At 36.5% G+C, this 26,736-nt stretch overlaps 1 protein-coding gene and 1 non-coding gene across 2 annotated transcripts in view; one reads left to right on the top strand and one right to left on the bottom strand.

The window, feature by feature from the left end:
- Positions 1-26,736, top strand: part of SYCP2L (synaptonemal complex protein 2 like) — a 106,447-nt gene that overhangs the window by 42,234 nt on the left and 37,477 nt on the right. Inside the window, exons 20-23 of the mRNA XM_087857982.1 lie at positions 21,858-21,906; positions 23,833-23,980; positions 24,589-24,638; positions 26,388-26,517. Coding sequence (XP_087714108.1) covers positions 21,858-21,906; positions 23,833-23,980; positions 24,589-24,638; positions 26,388-26,517 — 377 coding nt within the window. The remainder of the gene's footprint in view (positions 1-21,857; positions 21,907-23,832; positions 23,981-24,588; positions 24,639-26,387; positions 26,518-26,736) is intronic.
- Positions 22,177-22,279, bottom strand: LOC123801614 (U6 spliceosomal RNA). Its single transcript, XR_006782277.1, has one exon. It is a non-coding gene; the product is annotated as a U6 spliceosomal RNA (small nuclear RNA).

Below are 26,736 nucleotides of genomic sequence, written 5' to 3' on the forward strand. Positions count from 1 at the left end.
AGTAATTTTTGATAGAATTCGTGAGTTTCTACCTGGTTGGTAATTGGATATCTGTGTATTTCAGTAAATTCCTTGTACTTTATTCTGGGATGTGGCTTAGTTATTTTAAAGCCAAATGATCCTTTTTGAGGTTTGCTCTTAAGCCTTCTTAGGTGAGAGTAAATTATCCTTTAATTTAGGAATAATTTTTCCCTACCACTGATTTCAATATGCTTGTGAATACTATACCTAATGCTCCATGAGTTAAAAAGGTTTCTCTGTGACTAATAAAAACCCGAACTATTCCCAGTCTTTTGAGTTCTGAGGATTATCTCTGTCTTTCCTTGAAATAGTTCTTTCCCCAGCCTCAGGTAGCCTTATATGCATGATTGGTACTTCTATTATTAGGGTTCTCCAGGAAAATGGAATCAATACAATAAATATATAGGAAGGAAATTTACTGTGAGGAATTGGCTCACATGATTATGAAAGTTGAGAAATCCCCACATCTGCCATCTGGAGACCCAGGAAAGTCAGTGATGTAATTGCAATTACAAGAGTCCAAAGGAGGTCTGAGAACCATGTAAATGGTTGCTCACTAAACTTATTTTACTAATGGGTCATGACTTGTAGTTTAGAAAAATTGTAGCTTAAAATCCCTAATATAGGCAGTAAATTGAAGGGGTTTGCAGATAGAGCAAAAGGCAAGAAAGCTGATTAATGACTGTAGACGTTATCCAGGCAAGAGATAATGGTAATTCTATTCAAGAGTTTGTGGAGGAAGAATGGATTCACTGGCAGACAGAGTGGATATGGTGGTGTGAGGGAGGAGGTGGAGACTGTGTAAACCCCTAAGATACTTACCTTGGCTAACTGAATCATTGGGCAACGTGGGAAGGTTCAGTTTCAGGAAGATTTGTAAGTGTTGAATGTAGGTGCTAGGCTGTGTTAGCCATGTTTGGGGGCTTAAGGGAAAGATCTGGATTAGAGATAGAAAAATGACACAGTATCTAGATGTTCTAGGCATCATCATTGCACTTGATTTGATAATTATTCCTTTTAAAGTATGGTGCTCATTACCGAACCCTATATTCTAAGCATGTTCTGGTTAAAGCAATTGGCTATTAATTTTTTGGCTTTGTTTTCTGCCATTCTAGCCAACTAAAATTGTACTGTATAAGATATATATATTAACATCTCTGCTTTTTCCTCAACTTGCCTTTTTGAATTCTGATTCTGTCATTTTTCCTATCAGCTTTCTCTTTCAGGCTCTTATTTGATAGTATGACAGCTTGGCCTTTTAGAATTTTATTCAAAATACGAATAGGTCTTTGACCTTATTTCATTCAAACTTAACTGCTTTACCACTTGACTTTAAAAATAATCTTGTAGGGGCGCCTGGGTGGCACAGCGGTTAAGCGTCTGCCTTCGGCTCAGGGCGTGATCCCGGAGTTCCGGGATCGAGCCCCACATCAGGCTCCTCCACTATGAGCCTGCTTCTTCCTCTCCCACTCCCCCTGCTTGTGTTCCCTCTCTCACTGGCTGTCTCTCTCTGTCAAATAAATAAATAAAATCTTTAAAAAAAAATAATCTTGTAAAGCATAGGGTGTAGTTCTTTTTGTATTGTTTTTATCTGGTTTTTTACCAGGGTAATGCTTGCCTTGTAGAGCGAATTTAGAATCTTTCATTCCTCTTTTATTTTTGGGAATAGTTTGAGAAAAATCAGTATTATCTGAACTTTAAATGTTGGTAGAATTCACCTGTGAAGCCATCTGGTCCCAGATTTTTGTTTGTTTGGAGTGGGATTTTTTTTTTTTATTACTGATTTAATTTCTTTGCTAGTAATTAGTCTGTTCAAATTTTCAATTTCTTCCTGATTCAGTTTTAGGTTATATGTTTCTAGGAGACTGTCCATTGTCCGATTTGTTGGCATATGATTTTTCATAATATTCTCTTATAGTTCTTTGTATTTTTTTAAAACAGGCTTTTATTTAGAAGATTTATGTTCAAATTCTGGCTATATGACTAACTTGTTGAGTAATCTTGTTTATTTCATTTGATTATTTTAATTTAAAGATTTTTATTAGCATGAGAGAGCACGCATGAATGGGGAGAGGGGCAGAGGGAGAAGCAGACTCCCTGCTGAGCAGGGAGCCCACCAAGGGGCTGGATCCCAGGACCCTGAGATCATGACGTGAGCTGAAGGCAGACACTTAACTGAGCCATCCAGGTGTCCCAAGCCTTTGTATTTCTGTGGTGTTATTTCTTAATTTCTGATTTTTTGAATTCTGCTTTGATGAGTCTGGGCTAAAGGTTTATCAATTTTGTTGATCTTCTCAAAGAATCAGCTCCTGGTTTCATTAACCTGTTCTATTGGAAGATTTTTTTTTCTGTATCTCATTTATTTCTGCTTTAATCTTTATTATATCCTTCCTTCTATTGGCTTGGGCTTTGTTTTCCTTTTATTAGCTCCTTTAGGTACAAGGTTAGATTGTTTGAGATTTTTCTTGCTTTTTGAGGTAGGCCTATCTTGCTATAAAATCTTTACCCTTGGACAGCTTTTTCTGCATCCCAAAGATTTTGGACTATTGTGTTTTCATGTTCATTTGTCTCCACGTAATTTTTTGATTTCCTTTGATTTCTCAGTTGATGCATTCATTATTTAGTGGCTTATTTAGCCTTCACGTATTAGTATTCTTTCCAGATTTTTGCTTAACATGTGATCTATTATGGAGAATGTTCTATGTGCACTTGAAAAGGTGTAGTCCACTGTTTTAGGATAGAATGTTCTGAATATATCTGTTAGATTGATCTGCTCCAATGTGTCATTCAAAGCTATTTCCATGTTGGCTTTCTGTCTGGATGATCTATCCATTGACGTTAGTGGTGTGGTAAAGTCCCCTACTATTAATCACAACTTCTGTCTTCATTATGTTTGATATTAGCTGCTTTATGTGTTTGGATGCTCCTGTGTTGTGTGCATAAATATTTACAATTATTATAGCTTCCTGTTGGATTGTCTCCTTTATCATCAAGTAGTGTCCTTTTTTTTTTTTCTTGTTATAGCCTGTTTTATAGTCTATTTTGTCTGAAATGAGTATTGCTACCTCAGCTTTGTTTTCACTTCCATTTGCATAATGTTTTTCCATCCTTTCACTTTCATTTTGCATGTGTCTTTAGGTCTGAAGTGAGTCTCTTATAGGCAACATATGAATGGATCTTGTTTTATCCATTCAGTTACCCTATGTCTTTTTATTGGAGCACTTATTCCATTTATATTCAAAGTAATTATTGATAATTGTTGATAAAATGTACTCATTGCCATTTTGTTACTTATTTTGTGGATGTTTTGTAGTTCTTTGTTCTTTCGCTTCCTTTGTGGTTTGATGGCTTTCTTTAGTGATATGCTTGGATTCCTTTCTCTTTATTTTTGGTATATCATAGGTTTTTGATTTGTAGTTACCATTAGGTTTGTATATAACATCCTATGCAAATAGTCTATATTAAGTTAATAGCCACTTAAGTTTTAACCCATTCTAAAAGTACTAAATTTTTACCCCCTCCCCCTGGATTTTTTTTTTTTTTTTAAGATTTATTTGAAAGGGGGTGAGGGGCAGAGGGTGAGAATCTTCAAGCAGACTCCCCACTGAGCGTGCAGCCCATCATGGGGCTTGATCTCACTACCCATGAAATCATGACCTGAACCAAAGCCAAGAGTTGAATGCTGAACCAACTGAGCCACCCAGGTGCCCCTACACCCTCCCCCTGTTTTATGTATATGATGTCATACTTGACGTGTTTTTGTTTTGTGATTCCTGGATCAATTTTTTTTAAAGTATAATTGATATTACTGCTTTTGTGCTTAACCTCTGTGCTGGTTTTATAAGTGATTAACCTACTACTTTTATTGTTTTGCATTTACCTGTGAAAACTTTTCCTTTCCTAATTTACTTACCCCTGATTATGGCCTTTTCTTTCCACTCAAAAAAATTCCCTTTAATGGTTCTTGTAAGTCTTGTTTAGTGGTGATGAGCTCCTTAACTTTTGTTTGGGAAACTCTTTATCTCTCCTATTCTGAATGATAGTCTTGCTGAATAGAGTATTCTTGAATGTAAGTTTTCTCCTTTCAGCACTTCGAACATATCATGCCACCCTCCTCTGGCCTGAAAAGTGTCTGCTGAAAAATCAGCTGATAGCTTTATGGTATTTCTCTTTTATGTAACTGTTTTCTGTTCTCTTGCTGCTTTAAAAATTCTATCACCGCTTTTTGTCATTTTAATTATTATGGCTTGGTGTGGGCCTTCCCAGGTTGATTTTGCTGGTGTTTCTCTATGCCTCTTGGATCTAGATTTGTCTCCTTCCCCAAAGTAGGGAAGTTTTCAGCTATGATTTGTTCAGATAAATTTTCTGCCCCCCTATATCTCTTCTCCTCCTGAGATCCCTATAACGCAACTGTTATTTAGCTTAATGATGTCTGAGTTCCCTTCACCTATTCTCATTTTTTATTTTTCTTTGTTGTTCAGCTTGATTGTTTTCCATTACTCTGTCTTCCAGCTCACTGATCTGTTCTCTCTAGTCAACTATTCCATCTAGTGTATTTTAATTTCAGTTGAGTTCTTCATCTCTGATTGGTTCCTTTTATATTTTTTCTTTCTTGGAGGTTTCACCGAGGTCCTCCACTCTTTTCTCAAGTCCAATAAGTATCTTTATGACCCATTACTTTGAATTCTTTATCAAGCATATTGGTTATCTCTGTTTCATTTAGTTCTTTACTGTGATTTTTGTCCTGTTCTTTCATTTGTGACCTATTCCTCTGTCTCCTCATTTTGTCTACCTTTCTGTGTCTGTTTCTGTGTTAGGAGAGTCAGCTGTGTCTCCTGCTCTTGAAAGTAGTGGCCTTATGAAGAAGTCTTATAGTGCAATGTCTCCTGTTCACTAGAATCAGACACCTTAGGGATGTCTATGTGTGTCACGTATGCCCTACCAGTGTTGCTGAGCCATGTTTACCTTCAGTCAGCTACAATGGTTCACTTTGCCTATTGTGTGTAGTGTTTGGTCCCTGTGCTGCTAAGGGCCAGTGTTGGGCTTGTAGTTGGGTCAGACCAGATACCTGCCCTCAGACCATCTGCTGGGCCTGCAGTTGCACTGAATTGCAGAGCACTCTCCCTATGTTGTCCCCTGAGAGGCTTTTGTTGGTGGGCAGGGTCTGCAGTCAGACCAGATGTCTGCCCTAGTACATCTGTTAGGGTTGCAGTGACCACAAAACTATAGGGCTCTATCTTTGTGTTGCCCCTGTGAGGTTTTTATTGGTGGGCAGTGCCAGCAGTCAGATCAGATGTCTGCCCCCAGCCCACCACTGGGACTGCAGCAAAAGTGGTGTGTATTGTTATCTTCCTGTTTTCCGCAGAGCAAGAGTCACTTTGGAGTGGTGTTGGTCACTGTTGGGGCTGCTTGCAGAATGAGATATATCAGCATTGCTTTTGAGGAACTCCTGCCAAGGGTGGGGGTATAGGTTTGATGGGGTGAATGGATCCACAGGAGAATGTAGGGGTGGGGTCCATGATGTTAACAAGTTAGATGCCTGCAGGTGTCCAGGTATCTAGGCTGGGGAGGAGGGAGAGGAATGGTGCCAACCAGCTCTTTTGTTCTTGGAGAAATCTCCTAAAGATCCCTGCTCTTCCAGTGCACATTCTGAAATTAGTAAATAAATTTTCCTGTATACCTTACGTGCCATTCAAATTGCTGCTTCTATGCTGTATCTTGGAGGGGTTGTAGGTTATACTGGGGTTTTTAATGGTGGGGACTCAGTTTCCTATCACACCCCGTCCCCAGCCTTCCCAAAGCCAAGCCCACTGATTTTGAGTACCCAGAATTAAATGCCACTAATTGTAAAAACTCGCAGAGGTAAGCCCGACTAGTTTTCACAGCCAAATGTTATGGGGACTCCTCTTCCCTGTGCAAGTCCCCCGTGCCTGGGGTGGAGTCTACTTCTCTCCCTCTCCATCCTTGTGGTACCCTTGATGGGAGTTTGGTTCCAGATAGTCCCACTATGCCCTTCTCACTGTTTTTGATGTGGCCTCCTCTCTATGATTAACCACACACGGTCTGTTCTGTCAGTCTTTGGGTCACTTTCGGGTTAGTTGCACTGATGTGGCTGTTATCTAGGTGCTTTTGTGGAATGAAGTGAGCTTAGGATCCTCCTATTCCACCATCTTCCCCTGCATTTGGTCTCCATGAACTTACTAGTTTCATTAAAATCCATTGGTCTGTCTTTCAAGTTGAATCAATCTTTTATAAATGCATGGTTTTGTGACCTCATTCATTAGTTGGTTATAAAATCTTAAGTTATGCAGCTTTTAAAAATGTTGATGCATTTTATTACCCAACATAAAAAAATCACGTTAATACCCCCATTAATTTCGTCAGAAATGCCTTAAGTATTGGGCAGTGTTGTGCTGGCAGATCTGAATTTTTCAAATTCAGATTTTCACTGAAAAGCTTGAATTTTATCCTTGGCAAAATATATTGTCAGTTCTGTTAGGCTCACTTCATTTGTTTTTGAGAAAATCTCTGCCATCAACTGTCAGTTATTCTTTCACCTAAAGTTAGTGTTTCATGGGGGGAAAAAAGTACTAGTCCGTCTCATGACTCAAATGATCACAGAAGTCCTTTTCCTTGAAACAACCTTTGTACTTACACGTGTAACAGAAGTGCTCTATGTGTCTTTCCCATTTAATCCCGCAGAATATAGAGACACTTGCTCAAGGTTTGAGATTTAATAAAGGTGGTAATTTTTACTGCTTTTCCAAGGTATTCTTAAGTGAAACTGGATTGTGTGTTTTTTTTTTTCCTTGCAGGTGTGAGATGGTAAAACAGCCAATGACTGCTAGTACAGGTCGATGCCACTAGCATGATCCATGTTAAGGCATCATGAGTTTTATCCATATTGGTTTTGCACCAACAGAGTAAATGCCAACACAGTGAAAAGTGCAAATAAAGTCTTCTGAAGTTGTTTCTGACTTTATGAACTTCTGAATGGATGTTGAGGGTCCCCAGAAACCTATACTAGATATTAAGCTTAACTTATACAAGATTTTCTTCTTGTAGAGGGGAAAATCAGGTAATAAAAAATGCCTGCGTGCTAAAATAAAAATAAAGCAGGGTTTTGTGACAGAGGGGCTTTCTTACCTTGGGTGGTCATTAAAGACTCCTCTGAGAAGGTAACATTTAAGGTGAAACCTAAGAGCAAATAGAACAGGACAGCTGGCCCAGGCTCTGAAGCAGAAATGGCTAAGGAACAGAAAAAGGACCACATTGTTAAGCATAGTGAGTGAAAGGGACTTGGTGTGAGGGAAGGTCAGCGAGATAGTCAATGTCCACACTGGATTGGCCTTAGAAACTAAGATAAAGAGCTGGCTTTTATTCTAAGTTTGAAGACTTGGAGGGGATTGAGCCAAGGTGAAAGGTGACAGCCACCTTGTACTGCCCCCAGGAGATGCGTCTTCCCCTCTTCCACTTCCTTTCTTCGCAGATGACTATATCTAGTTTTGAAATTGTAACTGCTGACTGTAAAGTTGTGAATGTAAGTGGAAAAATCCCAAAAGATTGCATATGGCATGATACTCTTTTTATAAAATAAAAAATAACTTCTAAAATACTATAGTCGTGAGAACTATATAAAAAGGAAACCAAGGGGATAATAAATTCAGAATAGTGATGACCTCAGATAAGGGAGTCAGGAGGACCAGTTCAGGGAAGGCCACACAGAGATGTAGGTCCTTGTCAGAGCTCAAGTTCTGATGTTGTGTGGTGGTTTCTTGGTGTTTATTACCTTATTAAGAACAAATGAATGAATGAAAGTAGGCTGGCCATGAATGGGCCAATAGTAAGAGTCTACCAGGATCGTGACAGGATCATGACTGACCCAAATTTATGCACTTGGGGTTTAATATAAAAAGGAAATAAGAGTGTGGAAGAAACAAATCTAACATCTTTTTAATTTCTTCACAAACCAAAATACAACCTCCTAGCCCATTCTGACCATATATGTGCAAATATCAACTATAGCATCTGGTTAAGAATTTTGGGTCCCCAGGTAAAAGTACTTGGGTTCAAATCTTTGCTTTATGTGCAACCTTGGACACAGTACTAATCCCTCCAGGCCTCCACGTCTTCATCTGTAATGTGTGATAATAGCAGAATCCCTCTCCTAGGGTTGTTGAAAAAACATAATAGGATCACACCCATAAAGTGCTTGTTACAAGTTTTCTGTTGCATTTGCAGGGCAGGTGAAAATTCTCTTTCCTGTAAATGCTCCCTGATTCTTTCAATTTGTTATTTTTATTAAAGTATAAATGACATATCACATTGATCTGCAAATATTGAATCACCCTCGCATCCCAGGAATAAATTCTACTTGATTGTGGTGTATGATTTTTTTTAAAAGTATTGTTGGACTTGGTTTGCTAATACTTTGTTGAGCATTTTTGCATCTATATTCATGAGAGATATTGGCCTGTAGTTCTTTTTTTCTGGTGTCTTTATCGGGTTTTTGTATAAGGGGTGATACTGGCATCATAGAATAAATACAGAAAATTTTCTTCCATTTTTTTTGGAATTGTATGAGAAGAATAGGAATTAACTCCTCTTTAAATGTTTGGTAGACTTTACCTGTGAAGCTGTCTGGTTCTGGACTTTTTTGGGGTTTGGGGGGAGAGTTTTTGACTACTGATTCAATTTCCTTGCTGGTGATCGTTCTGTTCAAATTTTCTATTTCTTCCTGCTTTAGTTTTGGTAGATTATGTTAGGAATTTGTTTCTTCTAGGTTGTCCAACTTGTTGGCGTATAGTTTTTCATAATATTCCCTTACACAATTATATTTCTGGGGTGTTGTGGTTTCTCATCTTTCATTAGTAATTTTATTTGGGTGCTCTCACTCTTTTCTCTCTATTGAGTTTTGCTAGGGGTGATTGATCTTTTCAAGGAACCAGCTTCTGGTTTCATAGATCTGTTGTTTTGTTTTGTTTTTGATTCTATATCATTTATTTCTTGCCCAATCTTTATTATTTCCTTCATTTTGCTGGATTTGGGTTTTGTTCTTTTTCCAGCTCCTTTAAGTATAAATAGTAAGATTGGGTCATTTGAGATTTTTCTTGCTTCTTGAGGTAGGACTGTATTGCCAAAAACATTCCTCGTAGAACCACTTCTGCTGCATCCCACAGATTTTGGAGAGCTGTTTCCATTTTCACTTGTTTTTATGTAATTTTTAAATTACTTCTTTGATTTCTTGCTTGACCATTCATTTAATAGCATGTTATTTAACCTCCATGTATTTGTATTCTTTCCAGACTTTTACTTGTCATTGATTTCTAGTTTCATAGCACTGTAGTCAGAAAAGAGCATGGTAGAACTTCTATTTTTTTTTTTAATTTGTTGAAACTTGTTTTGTGGCCTAATACATGATCTCTTCTGGAAAATGTTCCATGAGCACTTAAAGGATATAAATTCTGCTGTTTTAGGATGGAATATTCTGAATATGTCTGTTTAAATCCATCTGGTCCAGTGTGTCATTCAAAGCCACTGTTACCATGTTGATTTTCTATTTGGACAATCTGTCCATTGATATAAGTGGGGTGTTAAAGTCCCCTACTATTGTATTGCTATCAGTTATTTTATGTTATTAATTATTTTATGTATTTGGGTGCTCCCATGTTGGGTGCATAAGTATGTACAATTGTTATATCCTCTTGTTGGATTGTCCTTTTATTATATAGTGTCCTTCTTTGTCTCAACTTACAGCCTTTGTTTAAAAGTCTATTTTGTTTAAATATTGTTACCCTGGCTTTCTTTTGGTATCCATTTGCATGATAAATGTTTCTCTGTTCCCTCACTTACAATCTGCAGTGTCTTTAGGTCTGAAATGAGTCTCTTGTAGGCAGCACATAGATGTATCTTTTTTTTTTTAAGGTTTTTTTTTTTGTTTGCTTTTTTAAGATTTTATTTGACAGAGAGAGAGTACAAGCAGGGAGAGCAGCAGGGAGAGGGAGAAGCAGGCACCGCTGAACAGAGAGCCTAGTGTGGGGCTCAATCCTTGGACCCTGGAATCATGACCTGAGCCAGAGGCAGACACTTAACTGACTAAGCCACCCAGGTGCTCCTGAGTCGTCGTCGTCTTTCTTCTTTCTTCTTCTTTCTTCTTCTTTCTTCTTCTTTCTTCTTCTTTCTTCTTCTTTCTTCTTCTTTCTTCTTCTTTCTTCTTCTTTCTTCTTCTTTCTTCTTCTTTCTTCTTCTTTCTTCTTCTTTCTTCTTCTTCTTCTTTCTTCTTCTTTCTTCTTCTTCTACTTCTACTTCTACTTCTACTTCTTCTACTTCTTCTTCTTCTACTTCTTCTTCTTCTACTTCTTCTATTATTATTATTATTATTATTATTATTATTATTATTGTTATTTAATCTATGGTCATTTTTAAGAGGAGCATTTAGTCCATTTACATTCAAAGTAATTGTTGATAAATATGTATCTATTGCCATTTTGTTACTTGTTTTGTTGTTTCTATAGATTTTATCTCTTGCTCAATTTCATGGTTTGTTGGCTTTCTTTAGTGATATGCTTGGGTTCCCTTCTCTTTATTCTTTGCATATGTATTGGTTTTTGATTTGTGGTTACCATTTGGCTTGTATGTATTATCTTCTGCATATAGCAGTCCATATTAACTTGATGGTCACTTGAGTTTAAACCCATTCTTTAGTGATTAAACTTAAACCTCTTCCTCCCACATTGTAGGTATATGGTGTCATATTTTACATCCTTTTATGAATTCCTTTCTGACTTCTATAGAAATCTTATTTTTACTGCTTTTGTTTTTCATTTTTTACTTATGGTCTCTCTTCTCAGAGTCTCCTTTAATATTTCTTGTAGGGCTGGTTTAGAGGTCATGACATCCGTTAGATTTTATTTGTCTGGGAAACTCTTGATCTCTCCTTCTATTCTGAATTATAGCCTTGCTGGACAGAGTATTCTTGGTTGCAGGTTTTTTTCTTTTAGCACGTTGAATATATCATGCTACTCCTTTGTGACCTGCAAAGTTTCTGCTGAAAAATTTGCCCATAGCCTTATGGGGTTTCCTTTGTATGTAACTTTCTTCTTCTCTCTTGCCGCTTTAAAATTTTTTTCTCTATCGCTACTTTTTGCCATTTTAATTACTTTGTGTCTTGGTGTGGACCTCCTTAGATTGAATTTTTAGAGGGATCTCTGCTCCTGGATCTGGATATCTATCTCCTTCCTAGATTAGGGAGGTATTTAGGTATGATCTCTTCAAATAAATTTTCTGCACCCCCTTTTCTCTTCTGGAACTCCTATAATATGGATGTTATTATTTTGATGGAGTTACCGAGTTCCCTAAGTCTGTTCTTGTTTTGCATAATTCTTTTTTTCTCCTTCATTTAACTTAATTATTTTCCATTACTCTTCTAGGTCATTAGTTCATTTCTCTGCTTCATCTGACGTATTTATTCCATCAACTGTATTTTTAAAATTTCATGTATTGAGTTCTTCATCTGATTGGTTCTTTCTAATCCCTGTGTTAAGGGACTTACTGATCATCTGTACTTTTTTCCTCAAGTCCAGTGATAATCTTTATGACCATTACTTTAAATTCTCCCAGACATATGACTTACATCTGTTTTGCTTTGGTATCATGCTGTGGTTTGGTCCTGTTCTTTCATTTGGAAGAAGTTTCTCTGTCTCCTCATTTTGTCTGGCTTTGTGTGTCTGTTCCTATTAGGAAAGTCAGCTACTTCTCTTGCTCTTAACGCTAATAGCTTTATGAAGAGGAGGTTCCGTAGTGCCCTGTAGTACATGTCCCCTGTTTCCCAGGGACTAACACTTCAGGGAGTATCTCCTATGTGTTCTGTGTATGCTCTGCCTTTGAGTCTCGGCCTCTTTTACCTTCAGTCCAGTTGTCTGCAGATGCTCTTTGCCTATTGTGGGCAGCAAGGTATATGGTGGCCTGCTTGCAAAATGAGACCTGCCCCTGCTGGAACTGAGTTCCTATAAGATGTGGGAGTCAGGAGATGTGGTGTTGGCAGTGTGTGTGCTGGTCTTCTAGGGAAGGGGGCCTGTGGTGCCAGGATGGAGGCAAGTGTGACTTGGAAGGGCTGATCCACTGAAGTGCAATGGGGTTGGGAGTACAGGGAGTTGGGGTTTGGTGCAAGCAAGTTAGGTAAGGAGTACCAGAGCTGCTTAGGTGGCCATTGTTTATGCTGGGGCATGGGGGAAGGAAATGGCATCTGCCAGCTCCCTTGTTCCTGGACAGGGTCCCCTCATGATCCCTGTCCCTCCAGGCAACTCTGAGATGAGCAAAGCCTTCTCCCATCAGCTGTCAGCATTATTCAAACTCATAGTTCTGTGCTGTCTATGCACAGGCTGTTTCTCTTGCTGTCTCTTTGAGGATGGGAGCTCTACTTCCCAGATCCAAGCCTGCCAATATTCAAAATTCCAAGCTTTAAGTCCTGCTGGTTTTAAAAATGTACAAATATAGTCTCTCATTTTCAAAGGCAAATATTAGAGATTTGTCCTCCCTGTTCATGGGCTCTCCAGTGTGAAAGTCTGATTTTTGCCCTTCTCTACAACACTGGCTCAGTCTCCTTGGTGGATGGCCACTGTCTCATTCCCAGACCTTCTCTTTGCCTTTCCTCCCTTCTTTCATGTGACCTCTTCTGACTTTGTGTAGTTTGTTCTGTCAATCTTTGAGTTTGTTTTGGGGGGGGGTGTATTTATGCTGACATTGGTATTATCTACTTGTATCCATGGGACAAAGTGAGCTTAGGGTCCTCCTACTCTGCTGTCTTCCCAGCCAACTCCCCAAACTGATGCTTACCAGAGAAGAGATACGTAAGGGGATGGGGGAAATTGGAGATGGGGATTGAAGAGTACATTTATCAAAAACATTTATCATAATTAAAAAATAAATGATACTATATAAAGAAAACCCTATGGATTCCACCCCCCCAAAAAATACTAAACCTGGCAAATGAATTCAGTAAAGTCACAGGATACAAAATCAATGTGCAGAAAACTGTTGCATTTCTATACAATAATTTCACTTTCTGCAGCTTCATTATTAAAACAATCCTGTTGACAATTGTACCAAAAACAAAATATTGGGGTGCCTGGGTGGCTCAGTGCATTAAGTGTCTGCCTTTGGCTTAGGCCATGATCTCAGGGTCCTGGGATTGAACCCCGCATCAGGCTTCCTGCTCAGTGGGGAGTCTTCTTCTCCCTCTCTTTGTCCCTCCCCACTGCTCGTGCTGTTTCTCTCAAAATCTTAAAAAAAAAAAAAAAACAATAAAATACGTAGGAATAAACTTAACCAAAGAGGTGAAAAACCTATAAAGGTGAAAAACTCTGAAAACTATAAATCATTGGCCAAAAGAAATTCAAGATGATGCAAAGAAATGGACATTCCATGCTCGTGTGTTGGAAGAACAAATATTGTTTAAAATGTCCATATTACCCAAAGTAATCTACAGCTTTAATGGAATCCCTATCAAAATACCAACGGCATTTTTCACAGAACTAGAACAACCCTAATATTTGTATGGAACCACAGAAGACTGTGAATAGCCAAAGCAATCTTGAAAAATTCTTAGAGGTATCACAATTCCAGATTTCAGTTTATATTACATGCAGTAATCAAAACAGTATGGTACTGGAATAAAAATAGATACAGATTAATGGAATAGAACAACAACCAAAAATTAACCCACAGGTAAATGGTCAATCTTTGACAAAGGAGAAATGAATATACAGTGGAAAAAAGTCTTTTCAACAAATGGTGTTGAGGAAACTGGATGGGCAGCCACATGTAAAAGGATGAAACTGGACCACTTTCTTACCATACACAAAAATTCAAAATAGATTCAAGACCTAAATAGACCTGAAACCATAAAAATTCTAGAAGAGAGCACAGGCACTAATCGGACATTGGTAATAGCAACATTTTTCTAGATGTCTCTGGAGACAAGGGAAATACAAACTATTGGGACTACAGCAAAGTAAACTTCTGCACAGTGAAGGAAACCAACAAAACTAAAAGACAACCTATGGAACGGGAGAAGATATTTGCAAATGACTTATCTGAAAGGGTTAAGATACAAAATACATAGAGAACTGATAAAAGCTCAACACCCAAAAAAACAAATAATCCAGACAGCTCTCCAAAGAAGACATCCAGATGGCCAATAGACATATGAAAAGATGCTCAACCTCACATCAGGGAAATACAAAACTACAATGAGCTATCATCTCATACCTGTGAGAAGGGCTAAAATAACACAAGACCCAAGGAGCGCTGGCAAGGATGTGGAGAAAAAGGAACCCTCGTGCACTGTTAGTGGGAATGCAAACTGGTGCAGACAGTGTGGAAAACAGTATAGAGGTGTCTGAAAATGTTAAAAATAGCACTACCTTATGATCCAGCAATCTCACTATTGTGTATTCACCTGAAAATTAGAAATACACTAATTCAAAGGGATATATGCACCCCTGTGTCTATAGCAGCACTATTTACAATGACCAAACTGTGGAAGCAGCCCAAGTGTCCATCAATTGTGAACTAATAATTTTTAACATATAATTATATTTTTAAAAGCTTTAAAATACCCAACGTAAAATTATCTCAACCATTTCTAAGTGTACAGTACAATAGCATTAAGTACACTTGCATTGCTGTGCAATCATCCCCACTAGTTAATCCACAGAACCCTTTCATCTTGCAAAACAAACTCTTTACCCATTGTTTTGTATGGTTGATGTACAACATTGGTTTCAAGTGTATAACATAGTATTTCAATAATTATATACATTACAAAATGCTCACCATGTGTACTTACCATCTGTCACCATACAAAATCATTACAATATTATTGACTATATTTCTTGTGCTGTACTTTTCATCCCCATGATTGATTTGATAACTGGGAGGTTGTATCTTTTAATCTCCTTTACCTATTTTGCCTCCCCCTGGTCCCCCCCAGACAACCACAAGTTTGTTGCTGTACTTGAGTCTGTTTTGTTTTTTTAGATTACATGTGTAGGTGAAATCATATAGTATTTCTCTTTCTCTGATTTATCTCAGCAGGTGCATCCGTGTTGTCACAAATGGCAAGATTCCATCATTTTATGGCTGAGTAATATTCCATTGCATGTATCTACCACATCATCTTTATCCTTTTATCTATCAGTGGACATTTAGGTTGCTTCCATATCTTGGCTATTGTAAATAATGCTGCAATAAACATGGGGGAACATATATCTTTCAAATTAGTGTTTTTGTTTTATTCAGGTAAATACACAGAAGTGGAATTGCTGGATTGTATGGTATTTCTATTTCAATTTTTTGAGGAGACTCCATACTGTTTTCCATAATGGCTGCACCAATTTACATTCCCACCTTTTCTCCACATCTTCACCATCACCTGTTATTTCTTGTTTGCTACTAGGCATTCTGATAGCTGTGAGATGATATCTCATTGTAGTTTTGATTTGCATTTCCCTGGTGATTAGTGATGATCATCTGTATGTTGGCTTTGGGAAAATGTCTACTCAGGAACTCCAACTATTTTATAATTGCCTTTTTGGTGTTGGCTTATATGAGTTCTTTATATATTTTGATTGTTAACTCCCTACCAGATAAATCATTTGCATATACCTTCTCATTAAGTAGGTTGTCTTTTCCTTTTGTTGATGGTTTTCTTTGCCGTGCAAAAGCCTTTTATTTTGGTATTATCCCAACATTTGGTTTTTGCTTTTGTTTCCCTTCCCTTGATCTGAGACAGATCAAGGAAAATATTGTTATAGTCAATGTCCAAGAGCTTACTGCTTATGTTTCCTTCTAGGGATTTTATGGTTTCAGGTCTTCTACTTAGGTCCTTATTCCATTTGAATTAATTAATTAATTATTTATTTATTTATTTATTTATTTCATGATGTAAGAAAGTGGTCCAGATTCATTCTTTTGCATGTAGCTGTCCAGTTTTCTCAACAGAATTTATTGAATAGACTGTCTTTTCCCCATAGTATGTTCTCCTTTACTGTAAATTAATTGACCATGTAAGTCTGGGTTTATTTCTGGATGTCTGTTCTATTGATCTATGTGTCTATTTGTGTGCCAATACTGTACTGTTTTTATTACCACAGCTTTGTAGTATAGTTTGAAATCTGGGATTGTGATACCTCCATTTTTCTTATTTCTCAAGATTGCTTTGGCTATTTGGGGTCTTTTGTGATTCTACACAAATTTTAGGAGTATTTGTTCTAGTTGGTATTTTGATGGAGATTGGATTGAATCCGTAGATTGCTTTGGATAGTATGGACACTTTAACAATATTATTCCAATCCACGAGCACAGTATGACTTTCCATTTATTTGTGTCACCTTTATTATCTTTCACTAGTATTATATAGTTTTCAGAGTACAGGTCTTTCACTTCTTTGGTTAAATTTATTTTTGGGTATTTTTTGGTACAATTGTATATGGGTTGTTTTATTAACTTCCCTGCTAGTTCATTATTAATGTATAAAAATGCAACAGATTTCTGTATATTTTGTATCTGCAACTTTACTAAATTCATTTATTCTAATAGTCTAATCATTCTAATAGTCTTTACAGTCTATATATAGTATCATTTCATCTGCAAATAGTGACAGTTTTACTGCTTCCTCATGAATTTATATTTATTTCTTATCTGCTGCAGCTAGGACTTCCAGTATTATGTTGAATAAAAGTGACAATGGACATCCTTATTTTTGTCTTGATTCTGATCTTAGTACTCTAAGCTTTCAGCCTTTCACCATTGAGTTTGATGTTAGCTGTCGGTTTATCAGATATAGCCTTTATTATGTTGAGGTATGTTCCCTTTAAACTTTGAGAGTTATCATGAATGGATGAGAATTTTGTCAAATGCTTTTTCTGCATCTTTTGAGGTGATCATATTACTTTTCCCCTTCATTTGGTTAACGTGGTGTGTATCACAGTGGTTGACTTGTGGATATTGAACCATCTTTACATCCCTGAAATAAATACCACTTGATTATGGTGAATGATCATTTTCACGTATTGAATTCATTTTGCTGATTTTCTTTGAGCGTTTTTGCATCTATGTTCACCAGGGATATTGGTGGTTTATTTATTTATTTTTTTTTTGTAAACTAACTCTGTGCCAATTAAACTATAGCTCCCTACCTCCCTCCCCCATCCCCTGGCAACTACCAATTTCCTTTCTGTCTCTGAATTTGACTACTGTATGTATACCATATAAATGAAACCCTACAGTATTTGTCCTTTTGTGTCTGGCTTATTTCACTTAGCATAATGTCTTCAAGATTCATTCATGTTGAAATTTTTGTTAGCATTTCCTTTCTTTTTAAGATTGAGTAATATTCTATTGTATGTACATACCACATTTTATTTATCCATTTTATCCTTTGATGGACACTTGGGTTGCTTCTACTTTTCAGCTATTGTCAATAATGATGCTATGAACATGGGTGTTTAAATATCTGTTTGAATTGCTACTTTCAATTTTTTTGCATATATCCAGAAGTGGAATTTATGTATTGTAATGTATCATATGGTGTAGTCTAGTTTTAATTTTGGGGGAAACTGCCATGCTGTTCTCCATAGCAACTGCAGTTTACATTTCTACCAATAGTGCACAAGGGTAAGAATTTCTCAACATCCTTGCCAACACATTTTTGATAGTAGCCGTGCTAATGCATGTCAGGTGGTATCTGATTGGGGTTTTGAATTGGATTTCTCTAATAGTTAGTGATGTTGAGATTCTTTTCATGTGCATATTATCCATTTGCATATCTTCCTTGGAGAAATGTCTATTAAATTTCTTTGCTTATTGTTATTAAGCTGTAGGAGTTTTTTTTTGTTTTTTGGGTTTTTTGGGGGCATATTTCAGATATCAACTCTTTATCAAATATATGATTTGAAAATATTTTATTCCATTTTGTGGGCTGTTTTTTCCCCACTCTCTTGGCTATATCTTTTGATGAACTGAAGTTTTTAATTTGATAAAATGCAATTTATCTATTTTTTTCTTTTGTTGGCTATGTTGTTGGTGTCCTATTCAAGAAATCACTGCCAGCCAAATTCAATGTCATGAAAGCTTTTCTCTTTTCCTTCTAGGAGTTTTATTGTTTCAATGCTTACATTTTGGTCTTTGATCTATTTTTAGTTTATTTTTGTATTTGTGTAAAGTAAGGTCTAACTTCATTCTTTTGCATTTGAATTTTCAGATTTCTCAACACCATTTGTTGAAGAAATTATTCATTCTCCCATTGAATGGTCTTGGCATCTTTGTCAAAAGTCATTTGACCATGTGTGAAAGGTTTATTTCTGCATACTCTCTTCTACTGTTGGTTTCTGTGTCTGTCTTTGTGGCAGCACCACACTGTTTTGACTGTTATTTTGTAGTAAGTTTTAAAAGCAGGAAGTGTGGGATCTTCAACTTTGTTCTTGTTTTTCGAGATTCTTTGGCATTTCTGAGTCCCTTGGGATATCATATGACTATTAAGATGAGTTCTCTTTCTGAAAACAAATTTTTTTTCTCTTTATCTTTCTGAAAAAAAATTAAGATTTTTATAGAGATTGTATTGAATTTGTGGATTGCTTTGTGTAGTATTGGCATCTTAATAATAGTGTCTTCCAATCCATGAACATAGGCTATCTTTCCATTTTTCACCTCCTTGAGTGTACGCCTAAGTAATGTATTATTTTTGATGCAATTGTAAATGGAATTGTTGTCTTAATTTCCTTTGCAGATTGTTCTTTGTTGGTGTATAGAAACACAACTGACTTTTGTGTGTTCCTTTTGTATCCTACAACTTTGTTGCAGTTAATTATTAAAGGACTAATAAGTAAATTTAACAAAATCGAAGGATGCAAGATATACAAAAATCAAGTTTCTTTCTATATGCTAGCAACAATCAAATTTTTTGAAAAGCAACACCATTTATAAAAGTATGAAAAATTACATACTTAAGGATTAATTTGGGAAAAGTTTTGTGAGATTTTTACACTGAAAAGTACAGGATATTGCCGAGAGCTATTAAGGAAGATCTAAATAAACAGAGATACTGTATTCATGGGATGGCAGACAGTCAATATTGGTAAGATGCCGGTTCTTCTCAAATTGATCTATATAGGCTTAATACAAACCCAATTCAAATTCCAGCAGAGATTGTTGTTTTTGTTTTTAGAAATTGGCAAGGTATTTTTAGATTTCAGATGAGAATTTAAAGGTCCTATACCTCCAAAACAAATTTCAAAAAGAAAAAAAAAAGACTAGTACACTATATGTTTCAAGACTTAGTATAAAGCTACAGTAATCAGGAGAGTATGTTGTTGCCATAAAGGTAGATAAATAAGTATAACAAAGCAGGCAGTCTTCCTATGCATATATGGATAACTGACATGTGACAAAAATGCAAAGACAGTTCAGTGGAGAAATGATCATTTTTTTCTAACAAATTGTGCTAGAACAATTGACTCTCCATATATGCAGCAAAATCAATGATCTTTACATTCCACCATATAAAAAATTAACTAAAAATGGATTCAAATATAAAAACCTACTTGAAAGAAAGCATAAGAAAAAAATCTTTGTGACCTTCCATTAGGCAAAGATTTTTTAGATATAACACCAAATTACAGCCCATAAAAAACAGATAGATTGAACTTAATCAAAATTAAAAGCTCTACTTAATAAAAAAAAAAAAACCAGGAGAATGAAGGGACCATTACACACATGAAGAAAAAATATATATATTTTTATTTATTTGGGGGGCAGAGAGGGAAAGAGAAACTGAAGCAGACTCCACACTGAGCACAGAGCCCAACATGGGGCTCGACCCCATGACCACAAGATCATGACTTGAGCTGAAACCAAGAGTCAGGCATTAACCAACTGAGCCACCCAGGTGCCCTGAAGAAAATATTTGTAAAGCATATATTTGATACAGTCCTTATACCCAAAATATATTAAGTACTCTCATTCAATAACAAAGATATAATCCAATAAAAATATAGACAAAATGTTTGAACAGCTACTTCACTAAGAAAGATCTATAGTTGGTAGGTAAATACTTGTTCAACATCATTAGCTATTAAGGAAATATAAATTAAAATTATAAAATACTACCTACATGTAGTAGAGCAGCTAAAACGAGAAATACAGACTATACTAAGTGTTGGTGAAGATGTGGAGCAACTGGAACTTTATACATTGCTGGGTTTTTTTTTTAATGGTAAATACGCACATATCTTATGGCCTAGCTGTTCCAATCCTAGCTGTCTACCCAAGAGAAGTGACAGCATATGTCCACACAAATGAACGTTTATAGCAACTTTATTTGTAATTATCCCAAACTAGAAACAACCCAAGTGTCCCTTAATAGATGAGTGCATAAACCAATTTTGGTATATCCATATGGTGGAATACTACTCAGAAATAACAAGGAATAAACAACTGATATATACAACATGAATGAATCTCCAAATGAAAGAAGCCAGACAAAATGTATACTTGTATGATTCCATTCCTATAAAATACTAGAAAATGCAAACAAATTTATAGAGACAAAGTAGATCAATGGTTGGCCAGAAATATGGGTGCATTAGCTTTTTCATTTGTTTTTGGTTTTCATTATGACACCACTTCACATGAGTTCTACCATCTTAACACATTTTTAAGTGCAGAACATGGTATTGTTAACTGTAAGCACAATGTTAAACTATGGATCTCTAAAACTTGCATCTTGCAAAACTTTATACCTATTGAATGACAACTCTGTATTTCTCTCTCCAGTCCCTTCCACTCACCTTTCCATTCGTTTCTCTTGTTTGACTATTTTAGATATCTCCTGTAAATAGAATCATGCTGTATTTGTCCATTTGTGACTGGCTTATTTCATGAATTTATATATCTTCCAAGTTTATCTATGTTGCATATTTCAGGATTTTCTTTTTAAGGCTGTATAGTATTCACATGTATGTATAATATGTATACACCACATTTTATCCACTTACCCACTGATGGACATGGAGATGGTTTTCATAACTTAGCTATCTATTGTAAAAAACGCTTCTTTTGGATATACATACCCAGATGTGAGAGGCTGGATCATATGATAGTTCTATTTTTAATTTTTTTTGAGGAATTTTTCATGGTGGCTATGCCATTTTATACTCCTACAATGTGTAAGTGTTCCATTTTCTCCACATTTTCACCAACACTTGTTATCTTTTGGGTTTTTTTTTTTTTTAATATCATACCATATATCCAATGAGGAGTTAATTTCCAAAATATCTAAGGAACTCTGACAACTCAATAGCCAAAAATCAGCCCGATTTAAACAGTAGGCAAAGGACTTGAATAGACATTTCTCCGAAGACCTACAAATGGCCAACAGGTATATGAAAAACTGCTCAATATTTACTGATTATTGGGAGAAGTGTTCTTGTTAAATTCCCCTTTTGATTCTAAGGAAAAGCCAGCCAGAAAATACCACTCTGTAGCATGCTACACCTCCCTGCTTCCAAACTAATTTTAACTTGGCCTTCCTGTTCTTTGTATGCCTGACAGAGAAGGGCTCAACAAAGTTTGCTTTGTTTCAAATAACCAGTTGTAGTCTGGCAGAGAATCTATGGAAATGGATTGCAAGAGAAGTCTGTGTGCAGGATGGGGTGCTTCCCACGCACTGGGCTCTGACCAGACAGAGGGCACAGAAAGGAAGAAGTTCGGGCTGGGTGATGAGGGAGGGAGAAGGTGGTGTTGGTGCAGTTCTGTTCATTTGACCTATTTTATTTTAGGGCAGATTCTGCTTCCAAGGGTGAGAGAAAGCGGGAAACAAGGATGTTGGTAATGGAGTAAACTTTCTTGTTTTAAGGCGGTACTTTCTAAATTGCAGTTAATTGTGTCATCTTGAAAATTTGTCACTGCTCTGACCTTTAGTATCTCGAATTACATTTATCTTAAAGTTGTCATACAAGAAATTATTTCACTTTTAAATGGAAAATTGATTCTTGCTTTGTTAGAGAAGTAGAAGAAAAGTGTTAAAAATCCTCTGTTACCTGAGATTTATCCTGAATAGAGCTAGAATTGTTGCGTTGAAAAGAAATTAGTTTCTTAAAAAATAGGGAATGCTTCACAGATTTGCATGTCATCCTTGCACAGAGGCCATGCTAATCTTTTCTGCATCATTTCAATGTTAATATGTGTGCTGCCAAAGCAAGCGTGAAAAGAAATTATTTACTGAGTCAGTGACAGGATTTTTTTTCATTCCTCTATACACCAGCTTACACCTCTTCCAAGTGCCTCTCACTTTAGCAAGCACGCTGTTCTACGTCCGTAGTCCATGCATTTTCAAAACTCTCTAATGAACATTAAATGAATTTTTAAAAAATTGAGATCATGGGCTTTAAATGAGTTAAGGCTCCTTCTGGCTTGCTTTTAGCAATGGTTGTCACTCTCTGCTGCTCAGTCTTGAGTTGGAATCCCACCAGCGAAGTTGATGAGACTTCCGAAGGCTGGCTCTCTTCCCCCCAAAAATTCCAATTGATCTAGGGTGACGCTCGGGGATTCAACTGGGATTTTTTTTAAAGCCCCCCTCCGAGGATTCTATGCAGCCAAATTTAAAGGCCACTGCTCTAGATTTTTGTTTTCTAAGTAACTTTCAACACCTTCTTATAGAAACCGAAAGAACCGGCAAAGCCTGCTGCATGTTTTTTTTTGTGTGTGTGCATGAAATGAAGTAATGATTTTCTCTAGAAAATGTTGAACTGCTCAACATTTCACAGTAGGAGTAACTGGGTCTTCAACAATGAATTCATCTCAAAAATAGATCACTCACCTGCAGCCACCTTAAAAGTTGTGGGTCATGCTATCATAAACAAGGGTGGTGCTGGTTTTCAACCTGATATAGGGATGGCCTTGGGAGATGACTCTACATTTTGCTATTCCAGGCACAGGGTGTCTCTTCCAGCTGATGCATTCCATATTTGAGAAGACTGTGAGCTACTGTCATCACTTAATATGTTTGGATTCATAAGAATCCTCCCTGCCTTAAAGCGAGAATGAACTCTTACCAGCTGAATGGTAGAGTTTCTATTGAGGCATTGGTGATTTAGGACGGGGCCCCCTGGAGGGGCACAACAGAGTTCAAATAGAATATTCTTTTTGTTCAAATCAAAACAAATTCCACATTAAAATGGAGCATAAACAATTATTAGTCACAGCATTTATAAAAACTAATCCAAAAACAGAAAAAGACTTAAAAATACATAGAGTTAGATCATTGAAGAGATTAAATTTACCTTGATAGCCTAGTCTTAATTTCAAAATACTTCAGGTTTAAATAGAAATAACCCCCTTGTTCCTTTAAAATGTAGACAAGTTTGTCATTGCACAAATTATTTTTATAAATTCTTTTGTCGTTTGGGTTAATATTTTGAAGGGATAGTGTTGGCATGATATTTAGATGCATCAGCTTTTGAAGAATTACCTATGACCCTTTCAGTTGCAGCTAATTGATGAGAGAGGATTCTGTCCTTTTTTTTCTGTCATCCTTACAACAGCAGCTTGGTTGAGAACTGACTAATGAAATCTGTTTCTTCTTTCTCCTCCCCTCTCCTTACTACTGTGTGTGTCTTTTTATTATATGAGAGCCCAGCCTTCTAGAAGGAGTTGCTTCTCTTTTGTCTAACTTTGTAGTGATATGTTTAATTGTATATAAAGGGAACTAACACCTTTTCAATAGCACTCATTTATTATCTGTGTTTGTAAAAGTTTAATTACAGGAAACACCTCTTCTCAGAGAGTAATCAAGATTCAAGTAGTGGTACCAGTGAACGATCTTGGACCAGTAACCAAAAAAAGAAATCCCTAAAACCATATTCTAGTAGGAAAAAGACAAGAACCAGAAGCAGTGTAAGAGGTAAGTTTGGTATGTGTCTTCTTTCAAGTCATTTTTCAAATAAATCAGGTATTTTTCAATTATGTGATGGAAGGAGGGCACCAAAGAAACAATGATTATGTGATCCCCTTTCCCTGCTACAATTACATTAGAAAGACAAAAACGTACATACAAAACAGTACAAGAGAGTATGGAATTGACCAATAGTTATGAAATATGAGCTATAGATAAATGGAGTAGGAGTTCAGATAAGAAGAATCTAACATGAGCTGGAATCACTAGGAAAAGCTTCAAGGAAGAGGCACGTGGGGTTTGAGCTAATCCTTAGGAAAGAATAGTATTCAAAGAGGTGTGCAGAAAGGGAGCATTCTAAATTAGGTGAAAGTACAAGGACAGATTGACACAAGGAGAACATCAGAGGCAAGGTCTGGAGCAGAGAATTCACACTGATGGGAGGGGCTCAGGAACAAGGTGGATAATTAGGGATCTTATGAGCTAGACATTTGAGCGAGCTTCAGGGTTTGGGAATTGCTTCTATCATGGACGCATACTTGAAAAAGGGAGAAATTAGTTTTTTTTAAATTTCTCATAAGCAAACTTTTCCATTGTACACTTCTTTTTTCTTTTAGTTTTGCCATTTTCCCCTCCCAGCAGTGGCAGTGACCATGAGAAAGACCAAGTAAGTAAATTTTATCTGGGCTGCCACGTGGCCATTAGCATTAGCATGAAACAGGTCAATCTGTTTTGGGTTAAAGTTCATTTATTTCTCAAAAAAAACAAACAAACAACTCTTTTCAGGATTATGAGGATAACCAGTTTGCTGGTACATAAATCACTGTCAATAGAAATTTCAAGGACTTGTAAACATGAAGTATAAATCTTGGGTAAAGACTTAAGATTTTTCTTCATTGTTCCCAAATCTATTGCAAGATGTTTATTATGAATGGTGCTAAAATCTGGGCTATATTCCTGTAAATATATGCTCTTTGAATTTACATGTTCAAATGAACTTCTTGGGTTAATTCTTCCCTTTGTTTTCAGTTTGCTGACATGTTATTTCTAGAGCTTTTAAGGATTTAAACATTTAAATCTTTATTGTGTAAGTGGTTGAAATGACTTCAGGCTTATATAAATATCAAATAAATCTTCAAAGTTTCTTAATTCATTTTGGTTATCCTTGTTTTAAAGCAACATAGTTAAAAATATGAACACTGGTGTTGTCCAGGCAAGTTCAAAGCCAAATTTTCCTGTTAAGAGCTGAATCACCCCTCTCACAGTTGGGTTTTGTTTCTTGTCAAATGAGATACATCAAGACTACAGATACAGTGCCAAGTATATGAGTTTTCTAGGGGGGCAGTTGCTGGGATTCTGAGGGCATCAGCAGCACCCTGCTCCCCACCCTGTGCAGACGTACAATGTGGTTAGTACTCCAATCACAGTTATCTCTCCCCACCTGCCCTCTTCTTTCAGCTGCCCTCTGTGAATCTAAGGGGCTGTCATATTCTGTACTGACAGATTTTATAGTTTAAACCTGTGAGCCATCATGAGGACCTAAATATATGTTGGATACTTTAAGCCGATATGAGATACCAGTTAGAAATAGGCCAAAAGACAAATTTAAAGTAAATACAGCTTTTGTTTGAAGTAAGCACCAAAGAAACATCAAAGCTTTGAGAATCCATAAATTTAAGCAATGCAATTGACAAGAAGTCTGTTGATTTTTCAGTGAGAGCATTGCTGACCTTGTACAAATATTAACATTCAAAATTAACTCCTCTGTGTTGGCGTGTAAGAGAATAATTTAGGGCAGGGGTCAGCAAACTTGTTCTGTGAAGGGCCAGATAGTAAATATTGTAAACGTTTTAGACCTATAAGATCATAAATATTTTCTGTGGTGACTATTCAGCTCTTCCGTTGTAGTATGAAAGCAGCCATGGACAATACCTAAGTGAATGGGTGTGTTGTGTTCCAATAAATATTTATAAGGAGTCCAAACTGTCGTTTGCAGATTCCTGATTTAGAGCAGCGGTTCTCAAACTGTAGTGATCATCAGAATGACCAGTATGGTTTGTTTAAATGCAGATTGCTAGGTTCTGTCCCCACAGTTTCTGGCTGAATAAGTAATAGATGGGATTCTGGAATTTGCATTTCTGTGAAGTTCCCTGGGTGTTGCTGATGCTCTGTTCCAGGGTGGGGGCCCTACTTTGAAAACTTTAATTTAGAGTCGTTTTTCAGTTCGAATTATGAATTGATATATGACTTAATGTGCTTTCAGCTTTGGGATCTTATGGTCTTAGTGTTTGTTTTCAAATGGAGCAAATCCAATACTTAAACCACTTTAAAGGACAGTAGAAATGTATTAGAATTTTTTGAAAACTATTCTGAGTGGTTATGAATGTTAACACTCTTAAACAATACTATATTTTAGGCTCAACATCTAACACCATTATGGAAGGATACCTCCAGGCAGAATAATTCCACACTTCCAAAAATTTCTGGAACAAAATTTCAGGGTAGTTCTGACTTTTTAACTCCTGAAGACTCTGCCCAGAAAACAGGTACCTGACCTTCTGTTGATTTACATAGGAAAAAAAAAAATGTATTTTAGGAAAAGTAGTTTGAACTAAACAAATTTTTTATTTTAGTATCTGTTGAAGAAATTGTGACTATATGATCTTTAAGGTACTCATTAGCAAAAGATGGAGGACATTGTGTTTTAATTTTGCTTTAACATTTGAGATTAGCTTGTGCTCTTCTACTTTTAAAGAAGCAAGAAA

The sequence above is a fragment of the Ursus americanus genome, chromosome 32, assembly GCF_024610735.1.
Source record: "Ursus americanus isolate L20-20 chromosome 32, mUrsAme1.1.p, whole genome shotgun sequence".
Lineage (NCBI taxonomy): Eukaryota > Metazoa > Chordata > Mammalia > Carnivora > Ursidae > Ursus > Ursus americanus.